The 18166-nt window shown below is 47.8% G+C and overlaps 1 protein-coding gene across 1 annotated transcript in view; it reads left to right on the top strand.

The window, feature by feature from the left end:
* The window catches only part of EIF4G3 (eukaryotic translation initiation factor 4 gamma 3), a 145596-nt gene that overhangs the window by 96696 nt on the left and 30734 nt on the right, over positions 1–18166 (top strand). The window contains exons 11-16 of the mRNA XM_058818836.1: positions 2798–3613; positions 10760–10848; positions 12403–12652; positions 15600–15757; positions 16850–16975; positions 18037–18147. Coding sequence (XP_058674819.1) covers positions 2798–3613; positions 10760–10848; positions 12403–12652; positions 15600–15757; positions 16850–16975; positions 18037–18147 — 1550 coding nt within the window. The remainder of the gene's footprint in view (positions 1–2797; positions 3614–10759; positions 10849–12402; positions 12653–15599; positions 15758–16849; positions 16976–18036; positions 18148–18166) is intronic.

Raw genomic sequence — 18166 nt, 5'->3', positions numbered from 1 at the left:
TCGAAATGATTTTTCACTTTGATATTGGGGGATTTTTGTTTCCAAACCAAGAGCAGTGACAGAGTGCTGTGTGGCTGAAGTGCTCATTCAAACCAGTGCTGTTGTTTCTCCAAAGAAAACAGAGTACCTGTCCTGTCCATCCTCATATTGGATCTCCTCATGCCCTTCCTCTCCCGTGCCCTCCTGTGCTGGCAGCTGTTGAAGTTTGGAATCAGCTTTCATTGTGATTCTGTCACAACCAGGGCTGCTTGTGCAGCTGCTTCTGACAGTGAGCAGCATCTGGCTGGTGCTGGGCTCAGGGTTGGGATCAGGGTCAGGATCAGAGCTGTGTGCTCTGCTGGCAGACCAGGACCTGCAGTCCCTGCTGGCTTGGTCTGCAACTCATTCCCAAGGCTGGATTTGGGATTGCCTTGTTTAAATCTGTGGTTGGGGTTTTTTTAAAGACAAACCTTTGGCATTTCATAGAATCCCTGAATGATTTGGGTTGGAGGGACCTTAAAGGTCCTTCCATTCTGACCCCACTGCCATGGCAGGGACACTTCCAGTGACCAAGTACAGGAATTGCTACTGTAATACCTTGAAGAATCACAATATTTAGGTGCAGGTTGTGTTCCTGAAGATGCCCCTGGTGTGTCCATGCCAGCCAGGCTGGCAGAGGGGAGGATTCTGCTGCAGAATCCAGGTCAGGCCAGGCTGGTGCAGGAGCTGCAGTGGGATATAGAACTGCATGGAATCAGAGCTGCCCACATTTTTTCCACTTTTTCCACTCAGAGGGATGTTTGGAGTAGTATTATCCTCTTTTAAAACCTCTTTCCAAATCTTGCAATGTATCAGACATGGAGAATGTTCAGCATAGTTGGTGGAAAACAGATGAATGTCAGAGCCTGGAGTTTGGAAAGCTCCAAAGCCCTGTGCTGACACTGAGTCAGTCCTGGTGCCACCTCGTGAGTGTTTGCATCGGGACAAAAGATGGAAAAATGGCAGAGAGCCCAGCAGTTATTGTCAGATAAACACCACAGAGCAGGAACAAATTCCTGTATCCAGTGAACTCCTCCTTGTGCACTGCCCTGGGCAGTCTGTGCCACTGGGACCACCCAGCAGCCCAGCAATGGCTCTTCCATGAAGCAGGCAGTGGGGTCTGTCCCACTGGGTATGTGAAAGAATCTTTAAGGAAAAATAATTTTGCAAAAATTGTATTTATCAGGAAAATTTAAAAAATGTATCTTGATATTTCCCCTGGAACAGCCAGCACTGCCTATAAATACTTTCTAAATATAACATGAGGAATGATCTCTGTGTTTAGGAAGAGGGATTTGATCCAGTTGGATGAATTGTGTTGATTTTTGTTTTCCCTCCCCAGCTCTGAGTTGTCCATGTGACTCTCTGTAACAGTTGGCAGGGATGAGTCCCCTTCTGTCAGAACCTGGAGATTTCTTCTCTGGGATGGGGGTTCAAGTTCAGATTTGCTTCTCATTAGCCAAGTCTGCTCCTCATTCTCTGAAATCCCTCCTCAAATCACTTTTCTCTGGGATTTTGCACACACAACCTGTATCCATGTAACACTGGCCAGACAAGGTGTGGTTTGAAGGGAGGGAGTTAAACCTCTGGTTTCAAATGCAGCTGTGGATTTGTGCTGGTTTTATCTCTCAGAATTATTTCCTTAACATTTCAAATGTGTTTGGTTGGGTTTGTTGGGGTTTTTTTTGAGCATTCTCCTTTGACTTGGGGAGAGAATATCCAGGCAGTTGTTTATAGCGAGCTGTAAATGTCAGGAATGCTCCAGGAATTCCTGCAGAGGATGTTCCAGAAATCAGAGGTGACATGTTTTCTTTTTCCAAACCACTTCCTGCATCCTTTTCCTTCCATGGAGCCTCCAGAATCAAAATCAGCTGTTGGGATACTCTTTCCCATCTCTTTCCTCACTTGTCATCCTCCTCCAAAGCCACGTCCCTGGGTGCCTCGTTAGCTTGATAAACTACTGCTTTGGCCACGGGCCTCTGGAGTGCTGCTGGGGCTGCTGAGGGCTGCAAGCTGAGCTCCAGTTATTCCTAAAGGTAGGATTTGGAGCTCCAGGCAGTTTCAAATGGGTTCTCCTTCAAAAACCCCTTTGGTTCTCCTTCAAAAACCCTTTCCCTTCAGCTGAGCTGTTGAATAAGCCCCAAATGGAAATCCAGCAGAGCCAAACCTGTTCCATTCTACCCAAATTTTGATGATTTGCAGTTGGTTGTGGCCTTTGACTCCTAATCTGAAGAGCAGGTTTGTGCCTCTGGCATCTCCAGAATTATTTTTGCTGGTGTAACCATGTCCTGAAGGAGTCCAGTGTTCCTTGAAGATCCTAAACAATAATGGCCCATACTTCTGGAGCAAAGGAGTGGGAGGCAGCAGAGCTGCAGCAGAGCTTTGGGAGCTGTGTCATGGTCATGGTCTGATGCTAATCATGGGACAAGTGCAGGGACTTCTTTCTGCACAAGATTTGGGGGGTTGTGTTGATACATTTCTTCCAAATATCTAATCTAAACCTCTCCTCTTTCAGTTTAACCCATTCCCTGTTGTCCTGCAAGGTTTTGTCCATGTAAAAAGTTGCCCTCCTTCCTTTATAAGCCCCCTTTAGGTGCTGGAAGGGTGCAATGAGTCCAGATCCTTCTCTTCTCAGGATGGCAGAGGTTGTATTTTCAAATTTAGATTCCCAGTGAGGTGCAGGGGCAGAATGCAGGAACAGGAACCAAGGGAGCCAAGGCACCAGGCAGGACATGGGGTTGCCTTGCTGTTGATAATGGTTTTTTTTCTCCTTTCCCAGAAGAGAAGCCAAAACCAGATCCAGTATTAAAACCACCTTCTCCAGTCCTCAGAGCGGAACCCGCTGGGGAGAAGAAAGATCAAGCTGGGCAGACGGCTGAGATCCCTCCCTCAGTGGAAGCCCCAGCAGAGGTTCCTCGGGCTCCATCACCGGCCCCGGCCGCTCCGGTCCCCGCTGTCCCCGCGCCCAGCAGAGCCGAGCCGGAGGACAAATGTGACAAATGTGAACTGGCCTTCCCCAGAGAGGAGGCGCTGCCTTCCCCCAGTGCCACAGCCTGCCCGGAGCCTGCGGCCGCTCCTCCTGAGGAGGGTGCTGAGGCGTGCCCGGAGCCCAGCAGTGCAGTAGCATCCCCCGGGGACACCCCGGTGGCACCGCCGGCCGTGCCCGCTGTCACCGGCGACACGGGCGGCGCCGAGCCCGCGGCAGAGGCGGCCCAGGAGGAGGCTGCGGCGGTGACTGTGGAGGTGGAGCCCAGCGAGGCCGCCCCAGCGGAGGTGGAGAGCGCTCCATCGCCTCCCGGTGCCGCTGCCGCTGCTCCCTCTCCTCCGCCCACCCCGCCGCCCACCCCGCCGCCCCCGTCCCCTCCGCTGCCCCCCAGCGCTGCTGTCACCACTACAACTCCTTCTCCACCTCCTCTCCCGTCTCCCAGTGCCCTCCCTGTTGTCCAGGGGGATTTAGAAGGAGAGGAGAGCACAAGAACTACTCTTAGTGAAGAGGTAAAAGAAACTGAAAAGAAGGAAGAGACAGAAGCAGATGGGCAACTGGAGGAGAGCCGGGAGGCTCTGGGTGTGAACTCAAGCAAGAGTCCTGTCCCAGGTAAGCCTCGGCCTCTGGGGGTTCATGTTGGGAACTGCAGGATGAAGGAAAGAGGCTTTTTCTTCTTCCAATAGATATTTCTGTTTTCATTTGCAAAAGAAAAGGCCTGGTGGTGCTGTGTGGCTGCTGTGACTGTGAAATGCTGATCTTCCTTGGCAGGGATAGAAATCCCTCCTTGTTGTTGATAATTGGTCACTGACTTGCATTAGTGTCCCAGGCTGGGCTGGGCTCGTGCTGTCATGGCAGCCCAGGGCTGGTGGAGGGGAGTGCAGAGCACACTGCCCTTCATGGAATCCCAGCATGGTTTGGATTGGAGGGGCCTTAAATCCCATCCAGTGCCATCCCTTGCCAGGGCAGGAGCACCTTTCACTGTCCCAGGGTGCTCCAAGCCCCAGTGTCCAACCTGGCCTTGGACACTTCCAGGGAAGTGTCTGCACTTCCCACAGCTGCTCTTGCCCCCAGGGTGAGTGGTCGGTCCAAGGGCCAGTGGCTCTGGATTTGGGACCATGAAACTCTTGGGATGAAGCCCCAGAGCTGCTGGAGTGGGGTCTTTTCCAGCTGAAAAAATGTGTCATGGTGCTCCCAGATGTAGGAAAAATAAAATGGACCATTCACACTCACCCACACAACTGACAAAGTCACACGAGGGTCACCCACCTCTACCTGCCCACCCTTCACTAGTGATGCTTCTGGTTTTCTTTTGCAAAAGTCACGTGTAAGCAAAATGTACAATTTAGTTTTAAATTTAAATGTACAATTTACAATTTTAAATTTAAATTCTGCAGTTAACAGTTTAAAGTTCACTAAAATCACAATTTCTGCAACTGCCTTTTAAAATGCAGCCTGTTTCTCCAGTGTTGTTGCCTGCCTTTGGTTTCAGCCCTGCCACATCTCTGCTTTGGCACTGTGGTTTTAACACTCTGTGTTTCCTATGGAAAATGGCTTTTTTTGCAGGACTTCCTGGAGATCACATTGTGGAAAAGAAGTGAAATGATCAATTCCTTGTATTTGCTGCTGGAGGGGTGCAATGGGGGCTGTTCTTCACACCAAGCAGTGTTAAAACATCTCATGTGTCACATTTTCTACATCCTGTTCTGCAGTTATTTCAATTCCTTGGAACTTGGTGAAGCTTGGACAAAGAGGACAAACAGTCAGTTGTCATTTGGATCATGTTGGTTTCATTTTTTTAAAGTAACATGTCATTTATCTTTTTTTTGTTTTTGCTTTGATAGATAGATAGCAACCTTAGGCTCTGCTCTTAAATGCATTGAAAGGCTGAGGTTGGCCCTGTTCCATGTTTGTGTGATGCTCAATATGCTGATTTTAAAATCCAGTATCTACAGATAGATGAGAAGAAAGATCCCTTTACTACAGCAACCATGAGGATTTTTTCTTGTTAATCTTCTTCTATTTTTATTTCACTTGGGTCATTTCACTGCTGTGGCACTTGTTGTTCTTTCAGTCTGAGCTACTTCATAACCCAAATTAATTTCCTTAAAAAGGAGAGGAGAAATGGGACTCTGTAAATAAGGTTTTGCACAGGCAGGTTCCAGGTTGTAGTGTTATTGCTGGCTTTGTAATGGCCTGTAGTTTAAATTAAAAAAAAAATTAACTTACAGTGTTTGGGCTTTTAATTATGCAGAAGATTAATTTTAATGCTGTAATGTCATTATGCTCCAGAGCACACATTAGCCAAGCCATTGGCTTTGGCAACATGGAAACAAGGAGTTCTCAAGTCATGTAAAAGATGACTTGAAACTCAGATTTCTATTAAAAGCTCAGGCCTTCAAAGAAAGCACAAAGCTCTCCAAGTGGTTCTTTGTGCTCTACCCCTGATTTAATGATCCTGAACTATTGCATTTCTCTGCCAACCTTCTTTTGAGCAATAATTTTCCAGTTCTTTCTTGGAGAGAGGAAGAGAGATTGAAATAACATCATCTGAGGCTGCCTGCTAATTCAGGAACAAGGAGCAGCATGTCTGCCATATACATTGGAAAATCCAGCTGCTGACCCTCAGGAGCAAGGAGAAAGGGTTATATTGTTGTGTTTTTCTTGGACTAAAGGCTGAGAGATTTTTTTATGATCTCTGGAGTTAGGATTAAACCTGGGATAAGGGAAACTGCTTGAGCACATGGTGGTAGGTGTGAGCTCTGTGACTTTGTGCAATATTTCTTTGGGGTTTTCAGCAGAATGGTGTTTTTATTGCAGAGCTTGGCCACAAATCATGCCCCTGCTTTCCCTTTAAAGGGAGCTGAGCTAGGACAGTGCTGGGACCTCTCAGGATAATCTCATTGCTGCAGCAGCTCCTCCTGCCTGTCCTTTTCATAGCTATGACCTGGCCTGCCTGATTTTGGGAATGAGACCTTCATCCCCTCCTCCCTGAGCTGCTGGGGCAGCATTGCCAAGGCTGGATCCTGTATTTTGGGAGGTGGCAGCTTTTTGGGGATGAGCAAAGGGATTTGCCTCTTCCTGCAGATTTGTACAGGACACAGCTTCTGTCCAACAGTCAAGGAAACCAGACTTGGATTTTTTGCTCTGTCAAGCTCTTTGGCAAGAAAGAAAATACATTCACACCCTTAAGCATCTTTATGCTGCCGCAGTTTTTTTTTTTACAGCTCCACAAAAGGACTTGGTCAGTGTTTGCAGGGAGAGGCTGGAGCTGAGTTAATCCTGGGGGGATCCAGGGGAGCCTCCATTCCTTATTTTCCACTGGCATCAGGTCTCCACCACATTTCCAAGGTCAGGGGATTCTGCTGGAGCACTGGGAGTGCTGTCCAGGGCAGTCTGAAATTAAAGGTTTGCTCCTCTTTCCAGTCCTAAAGTAAATCTGTGCTGTCACTCCTGTTATCTCCCTTGGCTTTGGAAGCTGTGATAAGAGCTGAGAGTGTTGGTTGGGTTTCTGGTGTCCTTTTTCAAAGGAATGAAATGAGCTGAAAACAAGGTCTGGAAGTGTGAATAGTGGCAAAAATGAACCTGCAATTTGGCAGGACTTAAACTATTGGAGAGGACATGAAGTTGCTCAACTTGGGGACAGGAAAATGGAAAAGAAGAGCAGAAGTGTCTGGAGTTGTCCCTTTCCAAGAGCCAAACTGGACACATTACTTTGTATTTCCCTACAGCCTCCCAGATGACACTCCATCTTCAGATGAATAGCACCAATATCCATTGTTGGATCTGGGATGTGGGAATGTTGGTACCCAAGCTCACATCAATGCAAATTCTCCTTTGAGCTCCTGCAGCAGAAACGTGAACTTGACAGAAAAAAAAAGAAATCTGGTGTCTGCTATTTTACACTGGATTCTGCCTGCTCTGAGCACCCTCACAGCAAAGTTGGCAGCTTTGGTGTTCAGTCTCTGTCTGTGAGTGACTGGATCACCATTCCCTGCTCATCAGCATCACTGGTTGTGTGTCCTGGTGAAAAGGGGAAGATTTGGTGGTTTCAGAGCACTAAAGCCCTGAGCAGGGCAGGATGTTGTACCCAGGGCTGGTTCCTTGCTGCTGACCCTGTTCCTGCTCTGAGCATCCACAGGGAACACGTTCCCCCATTCCCAGGGCACAGGTTGTGTTCCTGCCTTCTCAGGAATTCTTGCCTGAAGTTTTTAGGACAGGCAGAGCTGTATTCTTACAGGGGTAAGAACACATGCTTTTTATTTAATTCCTACTCATCTGCTCTACAAGGAGAAAAGTAGCTTATCAAGAGAGGATCTGGGAGCTCCAATCTGCACTCAAAACATCACCCTGGCTAAAAGTCATCAACAAGAGTTTTTATTAAACTCTGGGATTTCCATAGCTACAGTGAGGGACCAGCACTTTCCAGGCAACAAAACAGGATAAATGTTGTTGGTGGAGTGGAATTTCTGCAGAAGGTGCTACCACAGACCTGAGGCCTTTGATGTCCCCATTCTATCATGGCTATTAAAAGCAGCAAAGAAGAAAACAAGAGACTGATGTGTGTCCCAGGCAGAGCTCCTTGGGACACAAGAAGCTGAAAGAACTTAAAACACAAGGAATTCAAAGGGCTGTTTCTTGCAGAGCTCATTTATGAGATGTATTTCTGGATTAAATAGCCCAGCTGTGGCGAGCCCTGGAGTTTCTGAGTTGAGGAGTCTCTAACGAGCAGCTTGGGCTGTAATTGGAAATTCCTTGGAGAAATTTCTCCAGCACTGAAACCTGCAGAGGCAGAAACATAAATCAGGTGTCACCTTTTTCTTGATTTGCTGCCATAACCACTGAAATATATTTTCTTTTCCATGAGCTGGAAGGCGATGGTGAATCTTTGCTTTGGTCTTTCATGGTATGTTGGATAATAAAATAAAAATGCAAGAGCTGGTATTAATTTAGGCTTCACAGTTGGCACCACATCAGAGGGGAGAGGCCTCGTGCCCTGCTGGATGGGTGTGAGCTTGTGGGTGGGTAAATCTGTGGGAAGATGTTCCACAGGGAACGTGACACAGCTGGAGAAATGGCTGAGGGAGCACTGGGCCTGCTGAGCAGATCCTGCAGGGCTGGGAGGGGTGTCCAGGGCAGTCTGGAATTCAGGGTTTGCTCCTCTTTCCAGTCCTAAAGTAAATCTGTGCTGTCACTCCTGTTATCTCCCTTGGCTTTGGAAGCTGTGATAAGAGCTCAGTGTTGGTTGGGTTTCTGGTGTCCCTTCTTCAAAGGAATGAAATGAGCTGAAAACAAGGTCTGGAAGTGTGAATAGTGGCAAAAATGAACCTGCAATTGGGCAGGACTTAAACTATTGGAGAGGACATGAAGTTGCTCAACTTGGGGACAGGAAAATGGAAAAGAAGAGCAGAAGTGTCTGGAGTTGTCCCTTTCCAAGAGCCAAACTGGACACATTACTTTGTATTTCCCTGGACACATTACTTTTTATTTCCCTACAGCCTCCCAGATGAAACTCCATCTTCAGATGAATAACACCAATATCCATTGTTGGATTTGGGGTTTGGGAAGGTTGGCATCCAAACTCACATCAGTGCAAATTCTCCTTTGAGCTCCTGCAGCAGAAACGTGAACTTGACAGAAAAAAAAAGAAATCTGGTGTCTGCTATTTTAAAAGGAGGGAATACTGAGCAATGTCTCCAGAGATCTCTGGAGATCCACCCCAGGCAGCTCCACTGCACAAACCCCCAGGCTGATGGAAGTCGTGGGATTTAAGGCAAGAATCATTCAGGAGGCTTGGCAGGATTGCAGCCTCTACAGAGCTCACTTTTGCCAAAAAAAGCTGGAAAAAATGTATACTTGAGCAGCAGTAATGTTCACATCCTGACAGCTGAGGAAGGAAACACCCCAGACCTTTGCCAGCCCCAAATCCGTGACCCCTGAGTTTATTTCTGTGTGGTTAAAAATGAAATGTTATTTTACACCATGGATGGTTTCCATGGTTTGGGTTTGAGGGCAGTGGAGTTCTGTCAGATTAAAAACTTTGGGATTGATCAGTTAAATTACTTGGCTGGGGCAAAATTGAGGTTATTGCTTTGCAGCCTAATCCCTTCTTGGAGAAACCCCTGGGAGTGTTTGGTGACATCCCCAAACAAGGCTGGAAACAGCTCTTGGAAAAGGGCTCAGCTTTCACTGAATTTAGCAGATTTTGTGATGGAGGGAACTGGGGAAGCCTGTCTTAGATGTGAGCTTTGCTGAATTCCAGGAATTACCACGTGCATGGACACTGACCATCCCCAGCCTTGGTTTTGCCCCTGGATACTGGGAACAATAATTGGGCTGTTCCTGCCAAGGGAGCTGCCTGGAGCAGCAGCAAAGGCTGATCCCTGCTGGGAGAGACAAAGCTGTGCTGCAGTCTGGGCCTGCTTGGCCCTTCCTCTCCCCTCCTTTGAGCCCCAGGAAATTCAGGATTTGTGCTGGGGCTGTGCCCTGCCCTTAGAGCCTCTCCATAGGGAGACACAATGGATGGGATGGGCAGGACCTGGAGCTTGGGAGCTCTGGGGGATTTTTCCAGCTGTTGGTTCTGTGAACAAGGAGATGATGTTTCAATACTTAAATAAGACTTTCCTTTTTTAATTGACTTTGCTTTTGGGGTGTTCAGCCTGAAGATAAAAGTCTTCCATCAGCGCTGGTAGCTCCTGTTGCTCTTTGGGTGGGCCTGGATGTGGTGATTCCCCTGGGAATCTGCAGGTCCATGGTCACCCTCCAAACAGGGAAACACCCTGGAGAAGCCACAGAAACTCCTGTGAATTCTTTGGGGAATGCAGCAAATCCCATTTGCTCCATGCCCTCAGGAACAGAGCTGGCTGTTACTAACTCTTCTTATTTATAGAGAAGAACCTTTCAAAATTCTGGTTTATTGTGATAAAGGAAATGCACACTGGGTTTTTTCCACAGTATCTGCTGGAAACCAAAAGCCAGAGCTGGAAATCTGTTTGCAGTAATCTTCAGTCACAAAATCAATCCCATTTACACTCTGTTAACTGGGCATGTGTGCCTGGGATCCGAATTTAAGCTGGGAGCATTTGCCACAAATTAGGAGCAGATTGGATTAATGGGTTTGTCTCCTCTTAATATATTGTGTGGTTTCTTCTACCCTTTAGGGGGAAAACACGATTGGAGTAAATCAGTGCTGATCTTGGGAATACTCTGTGGTGTTTCCTTTGACTCAGTTGGCCAGGGAGATCATTAATGCTGGAGTTACAACCTGCTTTTGAATTGAAATATAAATCCAGCTCAAAGCAGTGCTGCAGGATTGAAGGAGTTTTCCTTTTGGATGAGATACTGGAAGTTTCTGCTTGCTTATGGTTAATATTATAATGATGATAATTCTTGAGAAAATATGTTGAGAACAGCCTTCTCTCCCAGCCAGTACCTGGTCTGTCCAAAACCTTGACTTCCTGAAGGTTTTTTTTCCCTGCATGATCCTTGTCCTGTTGGCAGTGACCTCCTTTGCTACCCCAAGTGCCATTTGAGGCTTGAATGAACAACTTGTAGAGCAATTCCTGTGTTTTCATGTATTTCTAGTGATTCTTATTGCTGCATTGAAAGCCCAAGTGGTTGAATCAAGCTGAATCCTCACAAGGCTGAGCTGCTTTGTTGTTCTGTGCCTCAGAGCAGCCCCTGGGAGGGAAGTTCATCCCCCCAGCCCCACCAGCCCTGTGCATTCAGGGCTGTAACAGATGCACGTTTCCATTGCAGCCCAAACCGCTGTAACTGCACCAAAGACCTGGAAGAAACCAAAAGAGCGGCCCCAAGGCACTGAGGAGGTGACAGAGGCAGAAACAGAGGTGAGAGGGAGCCAAAGTCCTGCTCTACCCACGTTTAAAGATGCTGTTCCTCTCTGGGAATTGTACTTTAGAGACATTGCTTCCTGATTGTCCCACAGGATCCAGGGCAGTTTTAGGGAGGAACTCTGCTATTCCTCAGCATCCTTTAGATAACAGGTGTCAGTCTGCTCCCTGTAAAGCTCTTCAGTTTTCTTTGGGTTTGCCTAATTTAATGATTGTTACAGTCATAGAATCACAAACTGATTTGGGTTGGAAGGGCCCTTAAAGACTCACCTCATTCCAACCCCTGCCATGGCAAGGGACGCCTTCCACTGGAAGGTTCCACTAAACTTCCACCAGCCTCCAGCACTGAGGAACCCCTTTCAGTGAAGGGTGAGGGAAAAGCGACTTTGGATCCCTCAGCACTGCCCCATTTTGGTCCCAGGCCACCATCCTGACACTTGGCACAGGGATATCATGGCCAAGGATAGTTTTCCTGGTGACCAACTAGTGAAGAAGCTGATAAAGGAAAATGCTGAAGTTTTCAGGCAAAACCACCTCAAGAGCGATTAGATGAGTAAAGAAAAACTCCCTTGCTGCTGTTCTGGTAGAGATATTGCAGCAGGAGGCTGTGCTTAATATCCTGGGTCAGTATGGGGTTAGAATCAATCAGAAAAGGAGCAAGAGAGTAAAAATGTGGAAGTTCAGACTGCCCAGTGTGTGGATAAAAGCTGAGGTTGGCCAGATGTGGTGCAGAGCAGGAGAGCAAAGGGGCTGCAGCAGCAGCTTCAGCCTCCACACTTTCCTCATCCTCCCCTGGAGGAGTTGTGTCTCCTGCACCACCTGGCAGTTCCACTGGGAATTCTTCAGAGAATTCCCTTGAAAAACCTGCAAGAGGCGTTTTAGGATGTGGTGCAGTCAGGTAGGGAGGCAGAGGATCAGGAGCCTCCTCCAGAGCATCCTCAGTGAAGTTTCTCCTTTGTTCAGTGCTGAGAGGGGCTGGGATTTCTCCCGGGAGAAGCGATTCCGACGCCTCCTCGTCTGAATGCACAATCAGGCTGTGTCCTTGGAGAGCTCTAAAATTAACAGCCAGGGATACTATTAATGCTTTTCCCTGAAACTGAGATGCTGGCATTGTGGCCGGATCTCACACTGCCTTCCTTAGTGGCATCTGCTCCAGTTGGCAGCAGGCATTTAAAGGAAGAATCCCCAAAACAAGCCCCACATGCCCTTTACCACCCCTTTCTCATGGCTGGTAGGAGAGGAGGAAAGCAGAGTTGTGTTTTCAGGCTGGGATTGCTCATGGCTTAACAGTTCCCTCTGTCCAGTCCCGTGGGGATTTCATGGGCAATGCTGAGTCTCTCCAGCTGCACCATTAATTATCAGTGGGTTATCCATGGGAATGAGCTGATAAATCACCTAGTGGCTCAGTGTGCTGTTCCATATTCCTGTGTAAGATGCATTTGTATTCCTGCTGCTCCCAAAAATGCCGTGTGAATCCGTGAAGAGCCATTCCACATGCACTGAATTTGTCAGGGTGCTTGTAACAAAACCTCTGCTCTGTCCCTGCTCCAGCCGAAGGAGGAGGAGGAACCTTCAGGGGACAAAGTACTTGAATCCGACCAGGAGAAAACGATCCATGGGCTTGAGGCAGAGAGGGAACCCTCAGAGCTGAAAGCAGTGAAAGCTGTGGAGGAGAACGGGGAGCAGGAGGCAGAGCCGGTGCGGAACGGAGCCGAGAGCGTCTCGGAGGGCGAGGGCGCCGACGGCACCTCCGGCTGCGCCGAGAGCTCCGGGGAGGGGACCCTGTACCAGTACAAACCAGGTAGGTGCTGCTGCTCTGCCTGCCCCTGCCAGGACTGCTGCCATCCCGAGTGCCAGCCCTGTGGGTGCTCCCATGGGGCTGGAAGGGGATTTGGTGTGCACTGTGTCAGCTCTGCTGAGATTTTCAACGCAGCAGGCCCTCAGAGATCTTCCACGGGGAAAAGGGTGTCCTGGTTTAGGACAAATATGGGAGAAAACTTCCAAAGGAGGCCCCTCCAGAAAGCAAACCCACACAGCCCCTCTACCCAACCAGCTCCTCAGAGAGAAGTGGAAAGAACCTGTTTATTTAACAGGCACAGCAACCCCCAACACACAAAATGAACAACATCAGATGACACCACTCTGTCACTGCTCTGACAAAGATGACAAATTCAGAAGGTCTCTCTGGGAGTGTTCACTCTGTTATCAGTCCCTCCTGTGCTGGGGCAGCTGCTGCAGCCACAAGGTGCAAACTCTCGGTGTTCCCAGGTCCCAGTTCGGAGCAGATTCGAGTAGGTCCAAAAAAAGGGAAAGGAGAAACAGTCCAGGGAAAAATCAGACTGTTTAGCTAAACTAACTAATGAGCAGAAGCAAAAGGCAAAAAGCAAAAGCAGCACCATGTACTGCCCCATCTCTGTGTCCCACCAGCCATGGGGGAGCAGGCTGATAACAAAAACCAAACCAAAACATTCACTCAAACATTCATTCACTCTTCAGAGCCAGTCTTGAAGGCATGGAACATATCCAGCATCAACAGAACACACAAATGGGGACACAAGCATCATAACATCACCCTAGGACAAGGGCAAAATGGTTTTTGTCTCACTGAGAAGAGAAAATCATGAATTCCTTGACATTTTTGTGCATTTGGATGCTGGCTACAGCACTGTGGAAATGACAGAGAGTTGATTCGTGTGTGATTGACAGCTGGAAACCATCCAAAAAATTTCACATAAACCAATATACTTCTGAAATAAGAGGTGGTTAAATAAGAAATGAAAGTGCTCATTGGGTCCTAAATAGAAATGTAGATTTAATAAAGATTTAATTTCCTGGCTAAACTATTGCATGGATCTTTGGATTTCTACAAAAGTAAGGAAAAGAAAAAGTTTGTGGTTTTGGATCCAGGCACTGCCCAGCTCAGTCCCATTGATTAGGGTATAGGATATCTATAGAGCATTTTTGTTATTTATGAAGACCTAACCTTTTTGTTATTTATGAAGATTTTGTAATTTATAGACCTGAACCTCAATTAATCCACCTCATTTAGAGAGAACTTGAGACCAACTTCTCAGTTGCTCCCGATTTTTAAGCAATTTCTTATTTAAGTGAAGCTCCCTCCAAATAAAGTAGTCATTTTTTAGGAGCCCAGAAATTAAAGAGAATAATAATAATACGGAAGGACCTGGAGGACCTGGTGGACAAGGAGCACCACCATTAAGGGACTCCACTGCAGTGGTTATTTGTGCACCACTTTGTTCTGACAAAGACCTCAATTGCTTTGGTTTTATTAATTCAGCACAGTTATATTGTAAGGGGAAAACACAGAGGCCTCTTGATAGCTCATCACACTCAGGGTACCTGAGCAGTTCATTGGCCACTCCTGAAGTTAATCCATAATTCATCAGCTGGTGCAGTCAGAACAATCCCAGTTGTGTCCAGCTGTCCTTTCACTCAGCTGGAAGGGTTGGATGGGTCCCTGGAAAAGCATCATACACCAGACTTGTGCAACAGTCCTCAATTTCAGCTCTGCTCTTCTGAGAAAGGGGAATTTCTGCCTTTGGAGGAATTGTGTGTTTCATCTCTGTCTCTTCCTGCATGGGGGATCCTTCCTGTGATGCTGCCCAGCTGCTGTTCACATTCAAACAGCTCATTGAGAGCTTTCCAGGAGAAGGAAACTACACCTAAACTGCTTGTTGTTGTGGTGGAGCTTTTCCGTGGTAAATGACAGGTACAGTGGGCAGGCCAGGAATTGCAGCCAGGATCCAGCCAAGCCATTTCTGCACCCCTGGATCCTGAAGCTCTGTGGAGATAAAACTGCATTAAGAGCTAAAGTTTGCACTCACTTCTGTGTATTTTCATTCCCAGTTTTTAAAACCCATCATTGGAGTAAGTCCCTGCTCGTGGCCTCTGCAGGAGTGCAGATGGTGAGATCCCAGAGATCCAAAGCCAGGGCTCAGGGAATGAAAAAAAGGAATAATAAATACCTGAAGGGCTGATGAGTGCTGAGTAATGCAGTCTGGCATGAAGGAGCTCCAAAGGTAGCATCTCATACAGATGTTTTCCTTCAGATAAAACATGTTTTCTTCCCTAATTTCAAACAAACTGTGTGGCCAGTGCTGAAAATCCCATCTCCAGACCACCAGAGGCTGACTTACCTTGTGCTAAAGTGGCTGGAGGTTTATGCTGTGATTTGCACCAGGCAGGGTCCTCCACACCCAAAAAGCTCAATGTAAAACAGGTGGAAAGTTGTAGTTCCCAGATCATGGCCTGTGGTTGTGGCTTCTCCTGTTTCTGCTTGTTATTTCCAGCCAGGATTGTTCACAGTTCATGGTTTCACATTTTCAGAGGGTGTTTTTGTTCCATGCTCTGCTCTCCTTGACTTCATGTTTATGACTTCCTTTTACACCAGACAAACCCCTTTAACTTCTGCATTTTCACACAGAAAAAGGGAATTGTCCCCATTCTACCATATCCCACAGGAGAGCAGAAATCAAAGTTACATACATGGGTTAGAACTGGAATTAGTGCCCAGACCTGGGTGGAGTTGGACCTGGCTCTTGTTCATGTCCCTTTAATGTTTCACGTGTTGCCCTCCTCTCTCCCTTCAAAATGAAAATCAAATTAAATTGAATCAAATTAAATCCCAGGCTGGTGCAGCATCCTCATCCCTTTGGGTTTACCAGGACCACATCTGGGTGAGTAGGGGGTTTGTTTGCTGTGACTCTCAGGGATTTCTCTCCCTATAGAGCAGTGGAAGCCCCTGGACCCTGAGGGGAAGAAGCAATACGACCGGGAGTTCCTGCTGGACATCCAGTTCATGCCTGCCTGCATCCAGAAGCCCGAGGGGCTGCCTCCCATCAGCGACGTGGTGCTCGACAAGGTGAGAGGAGAGCCCATAAAACAGGTATGTGCAGGGTTTTGATATAAATAAAGATCCATAGTGCCTCATTCCTGATCCATTTCCATGCCAGGTTTTAGTGGGAAGTGGGAATAGTTGGTCTCATCTCAAAATTCTACATATAGAGGTGTTGGTGCCTGATGAATGTGCACAGATGATTAAAAACTGAAGCATTTTTGATAGTCTTTATCTAGATTAAGTTATACCAGGATGTTATTAAAATTTAAAATTACCCAGCCGTGAAGAGCTGAGGATCCAAGCAAGGCTGGATGGAGAGGCAGTGGCTTCTGTTAGATCAATTAATTGATCTATTAGATCAATTAAAAAGCAGAGAGAAGCTTTTGGGCAAACTGTTTTTGATCTGAAGCAGTTTCTTCACTATTTGTAAGCTGATCTAATAAAAGATCTTTAAGAACTCCATTCTGGGGCAGTTTTGGGATTTCTCTCCAGCTTCATCTCAGAGCTGGAGGTCTGGGCTTAGTGAAACACTTGGGATTTCTGAGTGCTGACACCAAGGCCTCGTTCTGCTCTCACAGAGAGCTGGAGAGTTCCTTGGCTTTGATGGAGCCACGACAGCCTCACTCTTGAGACTCAGGGATGTGGGTGTGCAGAAACGTTTCCGCTCTGGGTTTCATACCCAGGCAAATTGTAAAATGCAGCTTTATTGCCAAAATTATTTCATCTACGTTCTGCTTTCCCATGATTGTTTCTCACTGTTCTGTGTTTGGGCTTCCTGGGCTCAGTTGCCCATCTCTCATGTTGGCACAAAAGCCATTGCTTTGAGGGAAGGTGGCAGTTTCATGCTCCTGAACCAAGACAGGCCTGTGTTACTATGATTTTATCCTCCATAATCCTTTAAATATTTCTGAGCTCCACCTGTTTCCTCAATAGTCTCCTAAAGATATGTTTTAAATTAATATATTTTATGAATGAATGATGTTTTAAATTAAATACTTATTTTTAGCACGAGTGCGGATGCCTAAAACTTGAGCAGTTTGTTAATTTGGCTGTTAGGAATGACTGCCATGCTTTAGCAGATGCTGTGTGTGGATTGCATGGGCTGAGCATTCCTGTGTGTGTGCTCTGCTCATGGCACAGGTCAGTCAGCCCAAGCTGCCACTGAGGACTCTGGACCCCCGGATCCTGCCACGAGGCCCCGACTTCACACCAGCCTTTGCTGATTTTGGGAGGCAAGCCCCCGGGGGAAGAAACGTGTCTGGAAGTGTGAGTTTACCCCAACTTGCTCATTTCAAAACTGGCCCTAACACTGAAGTCCCTCCTCAGTGGGACTCATGTTTGCTTTTGGGCCTCTTGCAATGCGCTGGTGGTTCTGGTTCTGTCGGGATGAATGCAGGGGTGATGTTTGCTTGGTGGACAAAATGTGGGGGAATTGGGAACGGTTGTGGATGTTTGTCACGGGGAGCTGTTGTTTGGGAAGGGTTTGTCTCCTTCCTGTTTCCCTGTGGGAGAGGTGGAAGCGTTTCCACACCAGGACCCGGCAGTTGCGTGCGCGGTCGTGCATTCGTCGTACAACAGACCCGGCGTCAGCGTCACAGCCCTGGGGGCTGTGCTGCAAAACACCCCCAGAGCAAAGAGATTTTACTAACAAACTAAATCCAGCCAGCACCTGTGTGTTCCTGCTTTCTCTGTGCTTCCACATGTTGCTTTGGTCACTTCATTCCTTGTTTTTCCACTTTTCTGCTGCTTTTCTTCCATTTTCCCTTCTTCTCCCTGTGTCTGGCTTTGTCCACCCTCTGAAATCCCCCTGTGAGTTCTTCACTCATGCCTCTGCCATGTCTTTTCCTGGGGCACAGGTGCCCCCAGTCAATGCTACTGGAGGAGGACGCTGCCACCATTAGGGACAATCACTGATTTTCAGCTGTTGAGCTGCTTCTGCTGTGTCCATCTGGATGTGTCTAACGACACAGCCATCGTGGAGCTTTCAAATCTGCTGGTTCCAGAGGAGTTCCCCGAATCACCCCAACTTCCAAATGTGCAGATTTCCAGGAGTCAAACCCAGCGATTTTGGGTCAATGCAATAGCTCTGGTTTGGGAGCAGCCTCGTGGCCAGTGCCTCAGTTCGGGGGTGCACCCCTGTGTCCTGGAGTTGCCTGGGTGCCACAGTCTCTCTTGGAGCACCACCTGGTCTGCAGAACCCGGCGAGGTCGCGGTGTTTGCCGCGTTTGGGCCGCACTGCGGTGCCTCCCTCCTGTCCCGTCAGCGCTGAGTGTCCCGAGCCCTGCGGCGCCCGCGTAACGCCGCTGTCGCTCTTTGTCTCTCCGCAGGCCTGCAAAGTGCAGAGCACCCCTGGATTGCCCTCCCTGGCTCGGTGCGGGCCCCCATCATGCCCTCTCTTGGTCTCGCCTCACCCACCATTGAGGAACCTGCCGATAGGGGTAAGCCAAATCCCCCCCT

Source organism: Ammospiza caudacuta, chromosome 22 (genome assembly GCF_027887145.1).
Source record: "Ammospiza caudacuta isolate bAmmCau1 chromosome 22, bAmmCau1.pri, whole genome shotgun sequence".
Classification (NCBI taxonomy): Eukaryota; Metazoa; Chordata; class Aves; order Passeriformes; family Passerellidae; genus Ammospiza; species Ammospiza caudacuta.
Note: the sequence above shows the minus strand (reverse complement) of the source record. Positions and strands in the feature narration are given on the sequence as shown.